This window comes from Sciurus vulgaris (assembly GCF_902686455.1).
Source record: "Sciurus vulgaris genome assembly, chromosome: 7".
Lineage (NCBI taxonomy): Eukaryota > Metazoa > Chordata > Mammalia > Rodentia > Sciuridae > Sciurus > Sciurus vulgaris.
In genome coordinates this window covers 127489297-127507989 of record NC_136467.1, presented here as the reverse complement: position 1 = coordinate 127507989, position 18693 = coordinate 127489297, and the positions used below count along the sequence as shown (strand labels likewise).

The 18693-nt window shown below is 49.0% G+C and overlaps 1 protein-coding gene across 7 annotated transcripts in view; it reads right to left on the bottom strand.

The window, feature by feature from the left end:
* Positions 1-18169, bottom strand: part of GABBR1 (gamma-aminobutyric acid type B receptor subunit 1) — a 28233-nt gene extending 10064 nt beyond the window's left edge. The window contains exons 1-13 of one of the 7 annotated variants that reach the window (XM_079148841.1): positions 17836-18169; positions 17274-17358; positions 16385-16588; positions 15467-15652; positions 14117-14137; positions 12566-12726; positions 9145-9279; positions 8587-8757; positions 7439-7540; positions 7083-7148; positions 6336-6527; positions 1056-1298; positions 369-432 (exon numbers count right to left, since the gene is read on the bottom strand). In XM_079148841.1, the coding sequence (XP_079004967.1) occupies positions 369-432; positions 1056-1298; positions 6336-6527; positions 7083-7148; positions 7439-7540; positions 8587-8757; positions 9145-9279; positions 12566-12726; positions 14117-14137; positions 15467-15652; positions 16385-16588; positions 17274-17358 (1630 nt within the window). In that variant the 5' untranslated portion in view covers positions 17836-18169. Of the gene's footprint in view, positions 1-368; positions 433-1055; positions 1299-6335; positions 6528-7082; positions 7149-7438; positions 7541-8586; positions 8758-9144; positions 9280-12565; positions 12727-14116; positions 14278-15466; positions 15653-16384; positions 16589-17273; positions 17359-17680; positions 17739-17835 lie in introns of those variants that run through there. The other 6 variants (XM_079148845.1, XM_079148840.1, XM_079148844.1 and 3 more) reach the window with 6 other exon arrangements.
* Between the last annotated feature and the right edge of the window lie 524 nt (positions 18170-18693).

Sequence of the window (18693 nt, the reverse complement as noted above, 5' to 3'; positions counted from 1 at the left end):
TTTTTTTTTTGGTACTGGGGATTGAACTCAGGGGAACTGGGCCACTGAGCCATATCCCTGGACCTATTTTATATTTTATTTAGAGACAGGGCTTAGTGCCTCACTTTTGCTGAGGCTGGCTTTGAACTCACAATTCTCCTGCCTCAGCTTCCTAAGCCTCTAGGATTACAGGCATGCACCACCGTGGCCAGCCCCATCTAAGCTTTTTATTAGTGTTATATAAAAGCTTGATGAACACTGTTGAAAGAGAAGAGCAAGAGGGGAAGCACCAGGCAATCTTGTGATGTCTTGGGTGTTCTTCCAGGTGGGGACCTGGCCCAGCCCCAGCCTCCCCCGCCACCACCGTGCACCTCTACCCCTGTGCTCACCCTGTAGCTGCTCGATAAGTGTCCATGCCATCCGGGAGCCGCTGGCATCAAACACCACATGGCCCTGAGGGGAAAAAAACATGTGGAGGAAGCAAAGGGGATAAAAGCAGAAGTGAAAAGAGAACATCGGGGACTCTCTGACTCCTTCTGTTTTTGATGTAATTGAGCTTCTGAATGAATACTATTTATGGCATTTGCCTGCATATAGGACATACCCCAGATGCCCATACCCTAGATTTTAGAAATATTATTCTTTTGAGAAGCAGCTTTGCCCATGAGATTTGAATGGGAAAAATCCTCAGACAGAACACCAGGAGACCTAGCTTCCAGCTATGTGGCCTAAGCAAGTCACCAAATCCCACTGGGCATTTATTTTCTCATTTAAAAAAGAATAAGGAGATGAACTTTGGGGTTGTTTCTTCTTTTAGAATCCTACAATTCTAATCTGACTCATAAATACCTGGACTGGTTTGAAAGAAATGAGGGGAGGGGTTGAAAAATACACCATTTTGTTCTTTTGTAGTTTTTTGTGGGATTTTCTGCTTTGGGGATCCCCACTCCCCTGCTCTGAGACTAACTTCTGCAAAGAAGTAAGAGAAAGATGGGGAAAGCATGTTTCTAAAGGAGCCTCTGAGGGGGTGTCTGTTGATGGGAGGACAGGGGAGCGTGAAAGTTGCTGTAACTCACAGAGACACCCTCAAAGGACGAGGAGTTCATCGCCCGGTAAATTTGGTCGGTAATGGTCTGGTTGTTGTAGTTGAAGTCCTCCAGGCGCACACCTGAACGGCCACCTCCTCCGGATGTCTTGTTCAGGGCTAATGCCAAGGCCCAGATGGCATCGTAGGCCAGCGGTGCTTCCTGGAAGCCGCCTGTCTCCTCAGGGTGTCTTTTGAGTCGCTTGGTTAGTTTCTCCACAAATTCCTGGGATGTCTGGGGACAGAGGAACAAGAGAAAAGGATTGGAATGTGTGTGGGCGCAGGGGGAGGGGACCATCCAATTTTGGCTCAAACACTTCAACTTGAACGGATGGTTTGTGTTCATGTTGTCAGATGAAGCATATGTACATTCAAAATCTCTAACTATGCCCATGTGTCTGTCTTAGGTTTGAAGCAACTAGACTAGAGCAGAGATTAGCTGGGCCCAATGGTCTTAGTGTATACAGCTGCTAGCTCAGAACTACAAACAGAGAAGTCTGATGAATAAACACTCTGGTAATGAGTGGCAAAGGATAGAAAGTAAAGCTAGAGTAAAGGAAGAGACACAGATATTGCGATGAAGAGTTGTGACATTGATGTCCTCTCATCCTTCAGACTCTCAGTGGAGCTGACCCAGGTCTAACAGCTCCTCCAACACGGAAAGATCCTAGAAAAGGCAACACCCACAGCCTCTGTCACTCTGCTTGTCAACCCGGAAGATTTTTCTTCAGTGTGTTAACTTCTTGCCATTCTAGTTGCCTTTTAAAGATTTTCCAGAAGACTGGGAACTGCAGAAATATCCTTCACACATCGTGTGTGTGTGGTGCTGGGGATCGAACCAAGGACCTCACGCATGCTAGGCACCCTCTGCAAATAAGTCACATCCCTACTCCTACCCTTTACACTTTTTTAAAGTCCATTATTCAATCCTACTCACATCACTCTCAACACTCAACCTTATACCAAGAAAGATAAAAAGAACCACAGTTCCTCTAACTCTTATACAACAGGTCAAGAGACCTGACTTTGCATACCTAATTGTAACCTCATTTGGTTTAATAACTATAGATGAACTGCTTAACCTCTTGGAACTATCTTCTGTATAATGGAGAAAATCACATCTTCCCTTCCTCACCTCACAAAAACACACAGGCAAAGGCTCAACAATGACTTGTTTGCAAGGCACAACTAATACACAGCAGTGCTACACAAATTACTGTTTGAATCTGGACTGTATTAACACAAGGAAGAAAGGAATAGATGAATAAAGAATAAACAAATGTTCTTCATGCCCTGACCACATTTTTTTTTCTATGCAACTGAGTTTTGAAGACACACATGGGCCTAGGCTCTACTACTTCTGATGACAGAACGAAGTTCTAGTTCTCTTTTTTAGCACCTATCACTGTGTCCAGCCCATCATGTACAAACAATTAATGTACATTGAATTAGGACAGTGAAAATAGTGTGCATGATAATATAAGGATAGAAACATGTCATTATACATTTTTTCACACCCACAGAATATACACTAGCAAGAATGAACTCTTCTGTAAACTATGGACTTTGGATGACTATAATGTGCCAGGTTAATCAACTGTAATAAATGTACCACTCTGGTGGGGGCTGCTGCTAATGTAGGAGGATTTGCATGTGTGGGGGTATACAGGAACTCTGTAGGCTCAATTTTTCCTCACACTTCAACATTGCCCATTACATGAGATTGAAACCTTAGAATCACCTTAGACTCTTTCAAATCACCAAATCCTCTTTCTTTTGTTGAGAGGTCTTGTTAATATCATTCCTCACTACATAGGAGGATGATGATGATGATGATGATGATGATGATGATGATGGCGGCAGTGGCTAACATTATATTGTCCTTACTGTATGCCAGGCACTTTTCTAAGGCGCACATATCAATGTATTTAATCTTCAGATCATCCAGTGAGGTAGATACTATTATCCCTATTTTATGAAAAGGAAGGTGAAACATGGAAACTAGATAACTTGCCCAAAGTTACACTGCAGTAAGTGACAGAGCTGGGATTCAAACCCAGGCAGTCTGGCACCAAAGCCATATTTATTTATCTTTGCAATTCTGGGGACTGAACCTTGGGCATCAAGTGCTCTACCCCTGAGCTATACCCTCCGGCCTTTTTTATTTCTATTTTAAGACAAGGTCTCACCAAGTTGCCCAGGCTGGCCTTTAACGTGCAATCCTCCTGCCTCAGCCTCCTGAGTAACAAAGTCTGTACTCTGACCAACTACCCATACTCCTGTACACTGAAATGCCTCTCTCCAAGAGCACCTGCTCACAAACACCTAAGCTGAGACTTTGAGTAGTCCTTCAGTTTCCAGGTCTATCCAATCCTCAATTCAAAGTAGAAACTGCATCAGAAAATCACCAAGATGGGAAGGGATTAATCTGTTCCATATGATACTACCCCTGCCCATATCCCCAAACTCTCAGCTCACTCCAGGTCACGACCTCTAACACCTGGCCAAAGAGAGCACCATTGTCCTCCCTTACTAAAACTAGGAAAAAAACATCTTTCCCCCTTGAATCAGCAAAGATAAGGTTATAAATTTCCCGAGAGAAATTTTACTATGCTGCTGAGGAAAACAGAACAAGAAAAACTCCACCATTCATGGAAATTAGTGAATTAACCAAGTGCAAGTTTATGATCCTCATTTTTTAAATAGTTCTGTATGTCTGGTCACCTCTATGTGTGAAAATGGATGCTCAACAGTGATCTGTGTGTCCTAAGGTAGCTTTGTAGTTTTTTTTGTACCCAGGTCTGATGGGCTCCCCAGTCAGGATGAACTCACAATCTCATCCCCAGGTAAGCCACCTTCCGTCTTCCCCTCTAGATCACAGCTACATTTCATCAAAACCACTCTAATCCACTCTCCATTTCCTTATATTGTCCCTAAAGATTCTTTTTCTATATCATGATTTCTCAAATCTCCACACTGTTGGCAATTTAGGCAGGACAGCTTTGATGTCAAGGCTGAGCTGTGCATTCTATCTTTTTTCTAGTATTGAGAAATGAATCTAGGGGTGCACTGCCACTAAGCTACATCCCACAGGGTCTAAGTTGTGCAGGCTAACCTAAAACTTGTGATCCTCCTGCCTCAGCCTCCCATGTAGCTGGAATTACAGGTGTGCATCACCATGTCCAGCTCACATTACAGAATATTTAGAAGCATTGTTGGCCTCTACCCATTAGACACCATGAACAGCTATCCTTCGACCAAGCCTTCACCTCTAGTTTTATCAACCAAAAGTACCCCCAGACATCTGCAACCTCTGGTTAAAAACTACTACCCTTATAGTTGTGAAAGTGTAATTCCCAAAGCAGTAACATCGGCACTCCTGGGAACTTGCTAAAAATATAAATTCTCAGGCCCTATTCCAGATCTTCTGACTCAGAACTTCTAAGGAAAAGGCTTATTAGTCTGTGTACTACCTTTTCTAGGTGGTTCTATAGAAACTAAAGTTTAGGAAATACTGATCTAAACAGATGTGAGGCCATTCTGTGGAGTGAAAGCAACAAAGCTACTTTTCTAAGTCGCTATAGCTCTGCTCTGCCTGTTTCAATTCTTGCTTATGATTCACTTCTCTTGGTGCTATTTGATTCTCTAGTCAGTTGTTTGGGTTGCTTCTATTGCTCTATTGGAAAATCTTGGCTCCTCTACTTGGTATTTTAGCCTGGTATCACTAGAAGGCCTGTGGCCTAAAAGGCAGGCACCATCTTCCTTTAGCGACGGAGCCAGAAAGAGACTTTCTAACCTCCTACTCCAAATCTCAAGTGTCCCTCTATATCTGTAAACAATTCTTGGCTTTCTGTCTGGCTGTTCTAGCTTCCTACTATAGGACAGCAGCCACGATTGGCAGGTCCTGGGCTCAGGGTACCAACCAACCTTTCCACCTTCAGCAACTAGCACCACTAATTCCCCACTTCTGGAGAATGACTTGCCTCTCTAGTACTCTATAGGGAAGTGAACTTCCAGAATTTTTTCATTGCATTTTTCAAATAAGATTGATTAAACAGAGTCCCCTTCAGAATGTTCCAGAATAGAGTCTATGATCAGAGTCCATGTGGCAGTTCACCATTCATCACAATCCACTACCAGAACCAACTTCCTGAATTTTTATTTCTCCCTTGCTCAAAAACTGCTCAGCTAAACAGTGCTATCACCTCTAAGTACAAGACTTTAGTCAGGCTTCATGCTTACCCATGGAAATGATGGGACAGAGCAGTTTGGAGTTAACTAGGAGGCAGTTACAGCAGGACAACTCAGTAGCTGCATGGAACAAGCCACTAAATTTCTCTGGTCTTAATTTTCTGGCATGTAAGATGCAAATGATAAATATACATCAGAGTATTGTTTAAAATCTGTATTTTAAGTTCCTAGTTTACCAAATAAAATCAATTGCTAATAAAACTCTTTTAAATAAACACTTTGGGGGTTCTACCACCATTAGCTCACCCCTTGTCTGTTCTCCAAAGTAGGCATTATATACCTAAGTATGTACTTGATATAATAAGTAGACATGCAGCTTACCCCATTGTGCTCACCAAGATCTCTGTGTTCTAAGATGTCGTGCTGAGCAACACTGAAGCTCTTCCCCAACATCCACACCCACACCCACACCCACTTGTGCTCCCACCTGCAGGGCTGCCCCAGCCCTCCCAAGTCAGACAATGTGCCTTCTACTTCCAAGTCTGTCACTAGCCAGTTATCTGGGACTAAATGATTTCAGTCTTTTTCATATCTAAAATTCTAAAAAAAGAATCATTAAAAAAAAAAAAAAAAAGCATTAGGATCCAAGCTAATTTCATCATGAGTGACTATTAAGCAACTCTAAGGTACCAATGTAAGTCGCCAAGAAAATAAAATGTATTTCTGCCCAGAAACTGTGCTCTGGTAAAGGTGTGCTTGCGTATACAAGCATCTATATTATCATTAACGCCTCTCCCTCATTTGACTTCATACCAACTGCTCCTTGTTTCTATGGCAACAGCCCTTCCACTCATCAGGGGCCTACTGAACACACCACTCTATCATTTTTCTCTCTCTCCCCTGCCTAAGAAAGTCACAACAGAGGTACAGGAGACATGATGCAAACAGGCTTAGAGTGGTCACAGACCCCTCTCCTTCTATAAGTTCAAATTCCACACCCTGTCCCCTCGGCCCCAAGAGGCTCTCTAGTCCCTTCCACCCACTCCTCCCCGGTGCCAGCCTCCACGTTTCACAGTCTCACCATGTTAGAAATGCTGCGGGTGTTGGCAGGATTCAGCATGACAATCTCAGTGGTGATGTGGCCCTCCACTGCCTCGGTCATCTCATCCACTGTGCAATTGATGGACGGATCATAGATTTTGAACCAATTGTCAGCATACCACCCAATGAGGAACCAGACATACTTCTTCCCAAAGAGACGTTCCTTGTACACCTGCATGCAAAGGAGCAGGGCTGGGGTATGGTTTAGGGTGTTTTTGTTGTTGTTGTTTGTATTATCTCACTGGAAGCTATTCAGAGAATTTTAAGAAATCAGAGACGAGCAATAGAATTAATAAAATGTACAAGAAATGTACAAGTCTTAGGGCTGGGGGTGTGGCTCAGTGGTAGAGTGCTAGTCCAGAAATGCACAAGTCTTACAGTAGTAGGAAAATCTCAATAACCCCTCCTCCCAAGTTCTAAGTTCCTCCCCAGACCCTCTATTTCTGAGTGACCTTTCCAGTCAGTCAGAAAGGATGGCATTCATGAGCTACTCAGGAAATGAAAAATAGGTGGAAAATGGGTAAGTATAATGTGTGGGGTGTGTACAATTTGTGTTTGTGTAGAAAAGGGATAAACTCAGAGCCAACAAAAAGAGATATCACATTAATCATCACCTCAGATCATTTGCTATTATTAATTTGAGCAGAGACACAGTGAGGAGACCCCAGCATAAAACCAAGGCAAGAAGCCCACCCAGTCCCCCTCCTTTTTCAGATTCCAACTGCACCTCACAAAAAACTTTCCGGGCTTCGGTTTCATAAAAAAGTCCCACGATGATTCGGGCATCTTGGCGCTACAGAATGGAGACAGAAACAGAGGTCCTGAGGGACACCTAGGAGTGCCTGAGGGGCTAAGCCAGGCGCTTTCACAGCTTTGATTTCCCATCCCAGAGTGTTTAGTGCAGAGTAATGTTCAATGGGCAGTAGATAAACGTCAGCTAGAAGATGGAGCTAAACTTCCCCAGGAGACACTGCTGCCTCACAGAATCAAAGTCAGTCCCTGCCTGATTCTCCTCTCCAACAGACCCAGGTCCCTCAACCCAGCCTCTCCACAGGCCAAGCCCAAAACTCCTGGCCATCCCACCTTCAGATTTTTGACAGGAACGGCTGGATCTGAGAAGAAGCTCTGGCGGAAAGTAATCTCGATTCCAGCCTCCTTCACTCGCTCCTCTAGGTCGTCCAGAGTCTTGGGTAGGAAAGAGAAATGAGTAGGAAAACCTTGGGTGTTCGATGGGGTAAAGCAGAGATGTTAACTGCATCAAATGGGGACTGAACTCTCAGGAGTGACAGAGCAGCGTTCTGAACCTCCCTCCAACAGCTCTGTCCCTAAGGCAAGAAGAATTCAAAGGAAAGCATCTGCAGTCTTAGGAGGTAGTTTCCCAAGTGGAAAGGCATGTGGTGAGCCTCTCCTCAGGTCTGTGTTTGAGGAAGCCGCCCCACTGACCTGACTCCTACAACTCACCCCACTCCTACCCATAAGGGGAAAACAAAAGAACCTGAAAAAGATAAGAGGCAGGTGGGCAGACAGACAAAAGGATCAGAGAACAGCCTGAGTCACTGAGAAAGTGAGGAAAGAGGATTAAAGGGCCACTGAACATGAGTGGGTGGAGGACCCAAAGAATACAACAGAAGGGCGAGAGCAGACTGCCTTCTTTGGATGTAGAGCCATGCATTTTTTCTCTATTCCCATAAACTTCCCAATGTCCCTTCAACCTCCTTATGTCTATCAGCATCTCTCGCCCAGTGTTAACTACCAGACTTATGTGCTTATCTCTTGTCAGTCTGTCTCTGCCTCTCACCCTGTGCGAGGTCCCCCTACTCAACCACTAGCTCCACCCCTTTGTTCCCATTCACACTCCTACCCACCCGCTAGTGTCTCTGGAATCCACTACTTTCCTGGGTTCCTATTTTATATTCTTTTTCTCCTCTTGACTCAACTTGAGATTGAACCTCAGTTAACAGAACTGAGTCATTTGGGGCCTATCTGTCTGGGGAATAGAGCATCAAAAGGAAAAAAAAAAATCACAATATCAAAAAAACATGAAGAGGATCCCAAAAACTCAACTCACTCATCCCCTGGCTACAGAAAGAACATGCACTTAACCCACTTGGAATGTGTTCTCTTTCAATAAAGAACCAAGATCTTTCCCCACAATGAATCCTCTGTCACATCTCTCTCCACAGGACTTTGAGTGGATGTCCTCTTCTACTCTCTCCCCTGTCCCTGCTCACCGAAGTGAAGACCTCTGTGGTCTGCTGAATGGTGGCAATCTTCTTCCAGCCCCACTTTTCAAAGAGTTTCACACGGGTAGGATTGTGGAGCGTGGCGGATGGATGTGTTCGGAAGAATGTGGGGAAACGCTGCCGGTTTGACAGGGCTGGTGAACTGGAGCCATAGGAAAGCTAAGGGGACAAGGAGAGTGGACTCCACTGAGGGCTACTAAGAGTTCCTTTAACCCTTTCCTTGCCCCTGGGGTTTTCTACCCAACTCTCTCCAAACTTTCCCGCTTTTTCTCTAGGAAAAGTGATTCTCAAAGGCCCACAGACCCCTCACAATCAGGATGCTTCTTCATTCATCTAACTCCACCCACTCGGTTGATGAAGACGGAGGTCAGCTTAAGTATGGTTAGGCCACTGCTGCTGAGAGGTCAACCAGCTGAGGTCTGCAAAGGGTTCTGGATCCTGGAAGTGGGACCCTCCCCCAGTCCTCTTAAAATACAATTCTGCCTTAGCACAGCCCAAAAGGAGACCAGCTCCACCCCCACTTCTGACCCCCACACCCTTGCTTACCACAATAAGGTTCCACATCCTGGCAGCCTCAGCCACGAGGGTGGAGACAGAGCTGCAGCCGGGCATGAGGATGATCTTGATCGGATCATTGTAGAGCAGTTCATACAAGTACTTGGTGGCTTGGCCTGGGTCACACTGAGTGAGGAAGGAGGGGTTGGGGGTAGGCTCCCTTAGGGCTCCTCCCCCTTTACTGTCTTATCTTTCTTGGACAACCTAGTTCCTTCTTCAATTCCTCACTTTCATCACTATTACCATATTCTTCTACTTTCTGACATCTCTTCCTGTCAACTTTCTTGCTTCTCTTTCATTAAACTCCTTTCTCTGTCTTCCACTGGCTCTGAATCCCTCTCCTCTCCTGCACATCCCTCCGTCAGTATTAATGCATATGTGCCTTTTGTCCTTTAGTTCATCCTCTGACATCCCCAAGTCCACTTCTCCTGACATCCCTGCCCTTCATCCCATGTGAAGAAAAGTCTGCAGGAACACAAATAAATTCTCCCCAGGTCCCCAGACAGCTTCCTCAAAACCATATTATGAAATTTCCTCCTTCGCCTCTAAGAACTCCCTCTCCTCTTCATTTTTTCCTCCCTCTTTTCAGGGCATGTGATAAGTAAACAAGAGAGAACAGGAACAAGACCAGTAGGGGGTCTGCTCAGCGCCCATCTCCTCCTGCTGGGCCCTGACATTTGATAAGTCCATTAGAAAAAAGCTACACTCAGGGGTGGAAGTGGGGAAGAATCTAAGATGAGGAAAGAACAGGGAGAATAAATAGAATGGAACTCTGGAGAACAAATGATTTCAGGGATGCCTGGAAGAGAGGCATGGCGCTGGATAAAGTAATGCAGAAAGCCAGAGGAAAGGGAGGCTGAGAGGAGGGGCAAGGGGGGTAGGGAGAGACAGCCATGGGTCTCCCACTACCTATTCCCCTCCTGCTGAAATATGACATTTCAGAAGCTGCTGGAGACCCAAACGAAGTGGAGAATAAATGGCAGCCAGTGGGGAGCCAGGACAGAGGGGAAACAGACAGGAGACACAGGCGACTGGGGAGGGTGAACTGGGGGGTACAAGTAGAAAGGAAATAAAGAAGGCTCCCTAGAGCCTGCTCACTCCCCACTGAGGCCTGACATTTGGGACACAGTGGGAAGTTAGAGCCCAGAGAGCAAGGGGAACCAGGGGAAGCTGGTGGAAGCTGGAAAACACTGAACCCTGGTGCCCACCCCACCTTCACCTCCTGCCCAGAGCATTGCTCAACTGCCTTTAAGACTTTCTCTTCATGCCTCCCATCTGGGCATCTTAGTATATCTTTACCATTCTGGAGTCCCACCTTCCTGAATTTTCCCAGCATCTATTACTCCGGACCCTACCCCTAGTTTCTCCCTGGTTCCTCAGTGCCCCTCCACTTACTGTCTGAAGAAATGGTTAGTAAGAACACATGGACACATAAGAGCCTAAAGTTACATATAAACAAGGCAATGTACACGGTCCCAATGTTCTAACAACTCTTTCATCCTTTTCACACCCTATCATCAGGGCAGATTCCCTCCCTCCTCCATTAAGTTCTTCTTCTTCCTATTGCTCTTGCAAGGATCTGGACTTGCAGGCAGGAAAGGGGCATATTCTAGTGGACAGATTCCAGTTCCTCTGCCTTCTCATCCCCTCCTTTGATGCCTCTGCTAACTTCCCCAGTTCCCTTCTCCTGGGTCCCCCAGCTATTCCCCAACACCTCCAGGAAATCACCTGTCATGACAGATGAATATGAGCTCACAGCCAGGCCTTCCCTACCTCCTTGTGATGCCCCCTCATAAAGCCTGCCCCCATCTCACCCAGTCTCTTTCCCTACACTCCCAACCCTATCCCTGACCAATTATCTTTCTTGGTCTCCCAAGTCTGACCCCTCCAACAAAACTGACCCTCTATTTCTCTTCATGACTCCCCTACCCTAATACCTTATTCTTTTCCTGTACCCTGCTGTTCTTCCCTCAGGCCTCCTAGGGTGAGCTACAGCTCAAGCAAGATTTCTGTTGGTAAAAATGTAGATAACACTTGGGATTCCTTCCTGACCCAGGAGTTAGTCTGTATTTTTAACGACTCCTCTGGTGATTCTTATGTACACTGACATTTGAGAAATACAGAGAAGGTAACAGTCCAAAAGGATTTTAAGCTCTGTCTTCAAATGCCTAACAATCCTTAAGCTCTCCTCTCCCCAAGCATTCTACCTGCACCCCCACTTCTGTTCCCTTTCCTTTTACATGCTTATTTTCGGTGTATATTGATGTGCTAAAGAATGGATATAAATCCTCAGCACACTCCAAGTGTAAAATCCCCATATGTTCACCCACTGTTCCCTATCTCCCTAACCCAACCCCTTAAATCTCTGGGGTCACATGTCAGAGAAATTTAAGGAGAGCCCAAATTTCCTTCTCCATGTCATAGCTTCCCCATTCCCCACTTATTCATGTAGGAGAGAAGGAAGGTAAAGAAATCTTATTAGAGACTATCCCCTAACACCCCTGGACCCAAATTTCCTTCCTTCCCCCTCTCCTTTTCCTCTCCTCTCTAAATCTACATTTCACATCCAAAGGCCATAATGCTAAAAGGAAAGATAAAATCAGGACCCCCAAGTTCTACAAGATCCTCTAGGATATCTCACTATCCCTACCCTTCCTTCTTTCCCCCTCCCCCACTCCTTTCTTTTCTTTCTTCTCCCTGTATTCTGGATTCCTTTCCATCACCATGTTATGGTGGGGGCTCCCCTGGAGACCCCTAATCCAATTCATCCTCCAGTGCCTCTGCCCACCTCTAGTCCATTATCCTTCCCCAACAGCTATATGCCATACATTCTCACAGTCCAGGAATCCTCAACAGGGCTGGGGATGGAGGGATGAGGAGTCAGATAAGGCTGGAAGCTACCTTGCTGTTTGTTTTGATAAATAAACTAGAGCTCTCAAGTCCCTCAAAATTTTCCCCATTCTCCCTATTCCTTCCATCCTCAACCTACCCAGACTTACCTTGTTACCATGGTAATTGTAAACCCTGATCCAGCTCCCCACCTCTGACATTTCCTACAGCCCCCAACCCAGTCCAGGGTTAGTTTACTCCCTCGGAAGGCCAGTATCAGCTAGGATCCTAAATCCCATCACCAGTTTTCTCAACCCTCTGCACTTCCATGAGTCTCCCATTGGAGGGCAAAGGGTTTGCCTTGCAGCGTGATTAACCATCTTGAACCCCCTAGACCCTCATCTTGAACCTCTAGCCCCTGCTATTCTCCCCCAAGCTCCTGCACTCCCAGTCCATCTCCTCCTAGTCACACAAGGGAGGGGTTTGCCTCGCAATCCCAAAAGCAACTCAGACTCAGGCGGGAACACAGCTGGCCCCCTGCCCTCCAAGCCCCCATCCCACCCATTCCCATGTCCGGTGCTACCTTGCTGTCGTGGTGGATGAGCTTGAGCTCATAGTCCGGCAGGATGTCCCTGCGGCTATTCACGTCCTCCAGCGCCATCTCCACCGCGGGCTGGCAGGCCTGGCCCCCTGGCCAGCCCCCGCTCATGGGAAACAGCGCCCCGATGTACACTGCGCGCCGTTCTGAGGAGGGGTGCGGGGGGACCCTCGGGTGAGGCCGTGGGAGATGAGGGGAGTGGGAGGCCCACACTGGAGCCACCCCAGCCGCCATCACCACCAGGAGAGGCAGTGGCCACCCCACCCGGAAACAGGGGGCCTCCGGACCCATGGCGGGGAGGGGGCGGGGGTGGCTGCTTGGGGAGGGGGGAGGAGCTCAGGGGGGACACTTTTTCTGGGGAGGGCTGCTGAGGGGGTGCCGGGCAGGCGCCTCCATCCCCGGTTTTGTGGGGAGGAAGGGGCTAGGGCCCCGGGGAAGCAGGGAAGGTGGGCTTCCTTTGGCCCCCGCGACTCTTGCTCCCGCCACCGCTACCGCCACCGCGGACTCTCCTCGCGGACTGACTGACCGACGGAGGGGAGGAGGAGGGAAATGTGGGGCTGGGAGGGGGCTCTGACGTCACGAGCTGCGCGGCAGCGGTGGGGGGGCAGGAGATGGGGAGGGAGGAAGGGGGCGGGGATGGAAGCGAGCTCGAGGTGGGAACCACAGCCAGGGAGGGGAGAGGAAGGGAAAGAGGGCAAGCTCAGGAGGTACAGGGATGGACAAAAGGGAGAGGTCCCATCCACCTAGGGGGACCTTAGGGGGAGGAGAAGAGAGGATGGGCGTGCCAGGAGGGCAGGGTGGGCGGAGGAGCAACGAGAGGCTGAAGAAGCGAGAGGGATGGGGAAGGCAAGGAGAATGGGACAGGACCGAAAAGGGGCTGGCGTCTGAGGTCTGAAAGGAGGGTGTAAACTGAGGGTGCGAGAGAGAGGGTCGGGATGGGAAGAGTTTGGGAAGAGAGATGAGTTAGGAAAGGAGGACTGGTATAGAGGGCAGTGTTGGGAACAGAGGAAGAGAACGTGGGGTAAGTAGATGAGAAACGGAGACGGGAGACGGAACTGAGAATAAGGGAGTAAAGAACTGGGGGAAGAGTGAGAGCCCTAGCCAGGGTTGAGGTGGGTGGAATAGGCTGATGGAGTCCATCAGGTGAAATCCTAAAAGGGGGCAAGCATGAAAAGGTTCCAGAGAAGGTCGGAAGGAACCCCGTGGGGAAGACGAGGTGGAAGCTCAGGTTCGCGCAGCACGCTGCCGCCCCCTGCCGGGACTCTGCCATTTGGCAGCGAAGCAGAATCTGGGAGGAGGTGGAGCCCAGGGAAGTGCAGCCAAGCAAGGAAATGGGAGGGACCGCAGCCCCACGGAAAACCGGGAATGGAGGCAGGAAACAGGTAGGGAAAGAAGGGGACGTTCGCAAACGGGTGGGGGGGGGGGAGTGGGTGAAGGATGACATCCATAGCCTAGGGGCAGAATTCCTGGGGGTGGAGGGTGAAGAGTGAAGGGTAAAGGGATTGCAGTGCACGCGATTAGGGTTTCTGATCTCACCTGAGTGTGGCGTTCGATTCACTGGCAGCAGGAAAGACCGGGATCAGAGAAGAGTTACCACTGGCGCCCAGCTTCCCAGGCCAGATCCCCAGCCCCCTCCCACACCTGTCCATGCCGAAGACCGGGGAGGGCAGAAGCCTGCGGTTCTGAGGGGAGGGTGCCTGGGGATAAGAGCAAGGTGGGGCTGGGGGTCAGGACTTGTTGATTTTCTTCCTTTATTTTTCATAGGACATAGAATTTGAGACATAAGGACCAACAGTTAAGGCAGGGGCAGGTTCTGATTCTGTGGAGCCTGAGTATTACAAAATTTTGGGGTCTCTGAGAAAAAAATTACAATGACTTTTAAGCAATTGCTGTTAAAATACCTTGTTTTTGCAATTTTGACAAAATGAAGTAGCATGTGAACACATTCTTAGAGCCTACTACATTATTAGAGAACAGAAAAAGGGCCCTGTAAATGAGGAACCCTGAAGCTTTGTTAGCTTCATAGTAAATCCACCCCTGGAAAGAACACCCCATTTCCAAGATGGAATGTTAAACTAGAAGCAGAATAACTTGAGTTAATTGAAGACATGCCCAAGGATCTTGTAATAGTCTACAGGGTAGAGGAAGCATGAGGCATGGAATCAGATGCCTGCATTCTAGAAGAGAAGACTGCAGAAGGAGAGTCTGAGTGCCCAGAAAAGAGAGACGTTTGCAGAACTAGATGGCAAAAAAGGTGGTAAACACAAAAATTATTCCCTCAGAAAATGCTGGAAATTGTCTAGAAGGGACAGAAAAGGACTATAGTCTTCCCATCCCATCTCTGAGTTGTCCTTAATGTTCTGATAATTCTGCCCCCAACTTTAAGTCTTGTACCCTGATGCATTTCCACTCCTGGATCTCCTCTTGCCAATTTTTCTAGATGGTGCATGACTTTATAATTATCAATATAAATAAAATTGAGGGGTCAATTCTAGAAGAGGGTGATGCATACAAAGTTCTAAGTTTAGAGAAAGAAAATGAATCTAGGGAAACTTGGGAGTATTTAAACCTTAAGAAGGTGAGGGAAGGTTAGATTCATAAAGGAAAAGAGAAAATATAAGTCCCAAGAATTGGAAGCAGGGAAAAATTATAAAAAGAGGAAAGTAAAGGAAGTCCCCAACATAGGGAAAGTGAATACTGGGGATTGCAGAAGTTTGAGGCAAGTGGATAGTGGATAGAGTTGGGCTTTCATTTCTGCCTTTCCAAGGCCCTCCTCACATTCTTCGTAGGACCCCATCCTTTCCCACCATCCATTCCCACTCCACCCCGCTCCCTTCCTTGTACAAGCATCCTCATCAGCTGCATGCAGGCAGCTATTCCCCTCACCCTGGCAGTGGGGCTTGGGGGTGCTCCACTGGCCCTGACTACAGATGCTCCGGGAGCTGCCCACCAGATGGAAGTCGGGGTCACACCGGAAATCCACCCGGGCTCCGTCCAGAGCTGGGAGGTCCCCACCCGTCAGGAAAACTTTCCCATTTTCCAGGGTCAAATAAGACTTGGAGCAGATTCGGACTGTGGAGAGACAGGAAATGAGAAGAGAGGCAAGTTGGAGAAGGCTTTTTTCCCTTAGGAGAGCAGGGGACTTGGGTTTGAACCCATAGTATCTTACTCTACAGAAAATAAGCAGTAAAAAAGATTTTGCAGCCCTATCTTCTACTCCCCCATTAGTCCTGAAAGCATCCACACATTCTTAAAAGAAAACAAGAAAAAGTATTTCCATTGTAGGAACCCAAGATGGAGCTATAAGCACACAAAATGGGATCTCTCCAGAATCCACTATAGTGGATGGTTCTCTGTCTTTGAAATGTGTAGATAACTTTGGATTCACAATCAGATTTGCTCTTAATATGGTTGGTTAATATTGAAGTGTCTTTTGTTCCTTGGGCATACAGTCATTGGACTGGACAGGGGTTGGGCAATATATTGAAACCATTTTAGCAATTTTTGGCATAATCTGCTATTAATAATCCTTAAAGAGAATAACTCATAAGATGAATAATCAAAGTTATTTCATCTAATGATCACTGGCCTAAGGAAAGGAGGATGAATGAAATGTTCAGGATGCTTGCTTTGCTACTTCTAACTATCCAGCAACATCTGCTTTACATAGAAGTCGTTCATTAAATGTATTTGTAAATTTGGTTATGCTGAATTTAAAGTGATGACTTGAAAGCAGTAATGCTAAGCTTGAGGCAGAAAAAGTAATGGTCTTGAAGAGGGGTGGGACTTCCCAAGGCTACTCACCACAGCGGCTGGGTGTGTCCATATCTGTCCAGGAGCCGTTGGCCAGGCACTTGCGCACCTTAGGTCCCACCACCTCGCGCTCCCCCCGGCACACATACTCAATCTCATAGTCCACCGGCAGGAAGTTGATAGCCTTCACCTGGTCCCGAGTCAGGCCCCGGTACCTGATGCCCCCTTCCCAGGGAGGGTGTATGATCTGGCAACCTGAAGGGTGAGTGGGGGAGGCAATACTGAGAGGAATGGTGGGAAAGAGGGAAAGGCCAGTTTCTCCTAGGGAGGCAGGGGAAAGTAGGGCGTGGTCAGTGGACTAGCTGGGAACTAAGGGGTGGTTGGGGAATAGATGGTAGGTGTGGGTACAGATACAGAACCCCGGGGTAAAGGACAGTGAGTAATGGACTAAGTTAAAGCTGACAACAGAACCCATCAGTAGGGAGGGAAGAGTGCTGGTTGGGATAATGGAGAAAAGCAATTAAGAGATCATGAAGGATATGAAATGTGGGCGGAGCTTGGTTTAAAAAAAACGGGGGCTAAACGAGGATCTTTGATTTAAATTAAGAAAGAGAGGGAGCCCTTATAAAACCACCTAGGCAATAAAGTGGGACCACGGAAGGGGAAGAATTGTAGTAATGTGGAAAAGGGTAATGGGTCTGAGGAAATGACCCACAGAAAGGTGGTACAGCGTAGTATTTTGTGGAGCAGAGAAAAGGGGTGCTAGGTAGTAAAGTGGGGTGACAAAAAGGAGGTCAGGAGTAGTAGAGTGGCGCGGAGTAGGGTTGACTACTGGGATGCTGGGCAGGGCTGAGGGAATAGTGATGAGAAGCAGAAAGGAGGTGGTGCAGGGAAAGGGGAAGTAGGGTCCGAAGAGGGCCCGAATCACCGAAGGGTGCACCTTCTGAGGTGGCGTTGGGGGTCTGCGCCCCGCCAGCGCCCAGGGGGCGGAGGAAGAGAGGCGCCAACAGCAGCAGCAGCAGCATCTAAGTGAAAGGCGACTGTGAGGACCGAACCGAGCCTCCCCGGCGCGGCGCGGCGCAGCCCGGCCCGACCCGGTCCGGCCCCGGGAGGCGACCCGGCCTCCCTCCGGATGCCTCCCAGGCTCCGACCCCGCTCAGTTTAAGGACGAGGAGAGCGCCCCGCGGAGGAGGCGGGGGCGGAGCCCCGCACGGGGTGGGGGGAGAGGAGGAGAGAAAGCCTGTCCCCACCCTCCTCCTGCCTCCCTCGGCCCCCCACCCTCCCGGGACTCCACCTCTCACCACCTCCTCTCCCCCGGCCCCCGCGGCTCGCTAGAGCCCGGCTTACCCACGCTCCGGGGTTCGGCCGCCTCATCGTTCCCCGTTTCCATCCCCGCGATTCCTCCTCTCCCCAGCCCCGATCCCCCGCCCGGCCCTGCGCCCGCCGGCCCTCCCCCGCGCGCCCCTCTCCAAGCCCTGCTTCCCCGGGGCCCTGGCTCTTACCTCGGCGCGCCGGCCCAGCTCCCCGGCTCTCCCCGGGCCTCAAGGCCCCAGGCCCGGCCGCTCCTCCCCGCTCCCCCCTCCTTTCTCCTCCACCTTTCCCCTCCTTCCGTCCCTCCTCCCCTCGAATCCGGGCTCTAGCCCGGCCAGGGTCTCTCCCCTCCTCTCTCTCGCTTCCCCCAAACCCCACCCCCGTCTCTCCTTCCCTGGGGCGGCGGCGGCCGCGGGAGCGCGGAGCCGGGAGGGAAGGAGGCGGCGCCGAGGACCGGGAAAGCTCTCGGGCGGAGGGAAGAAGGAGGGTGCAGGGGAAGACAGGGCGGGGGGAAGAGAGGGGGAGACCAGGGAGAGGGCGCCTCCCACAACCCGAGCCCCGGGAGCCGCCCCGGATCCCAGCCCCGCCCTGGACCGCCCACAGCGCGGGGGGAGGGGGCAGTGGCGAAGCGCTGGGCTGAGTGGTAGAAAGGGGAAACTGGTGCTCACGCGCACCGGTGGGGACTGAGCACTGCCGAGTGACCTGCGGTCGAGACAGCTGGAAACTGGGGTAGGGGTGAAGAGCCGCGAATCAAAGAAAGGGGAGCTGACACTGAGACTGGAAGCTTAGGATGAAGGTGGAGAAAGACCGTTGCACAAAGAGAAGGCGACGCTGGATCCTGGCGAGAGGATAGAAGAAGAGGCCAAGGCCAGGAGGAGAAGTGAGACCAAGGGAGAGAAAGGAGAAGCCTGGGTCAGAAAGGATGCTGGGGACGAAGCGGGGCACCGGGAGCCAACTAAGCGCGAAAAGAGTTGGGTGGGGAAGAGAGCTGGGAAACCAGAGCGACTCCATGGTACAACAGCGTTGCTGGTACTCAGCCTGCCTGCTCC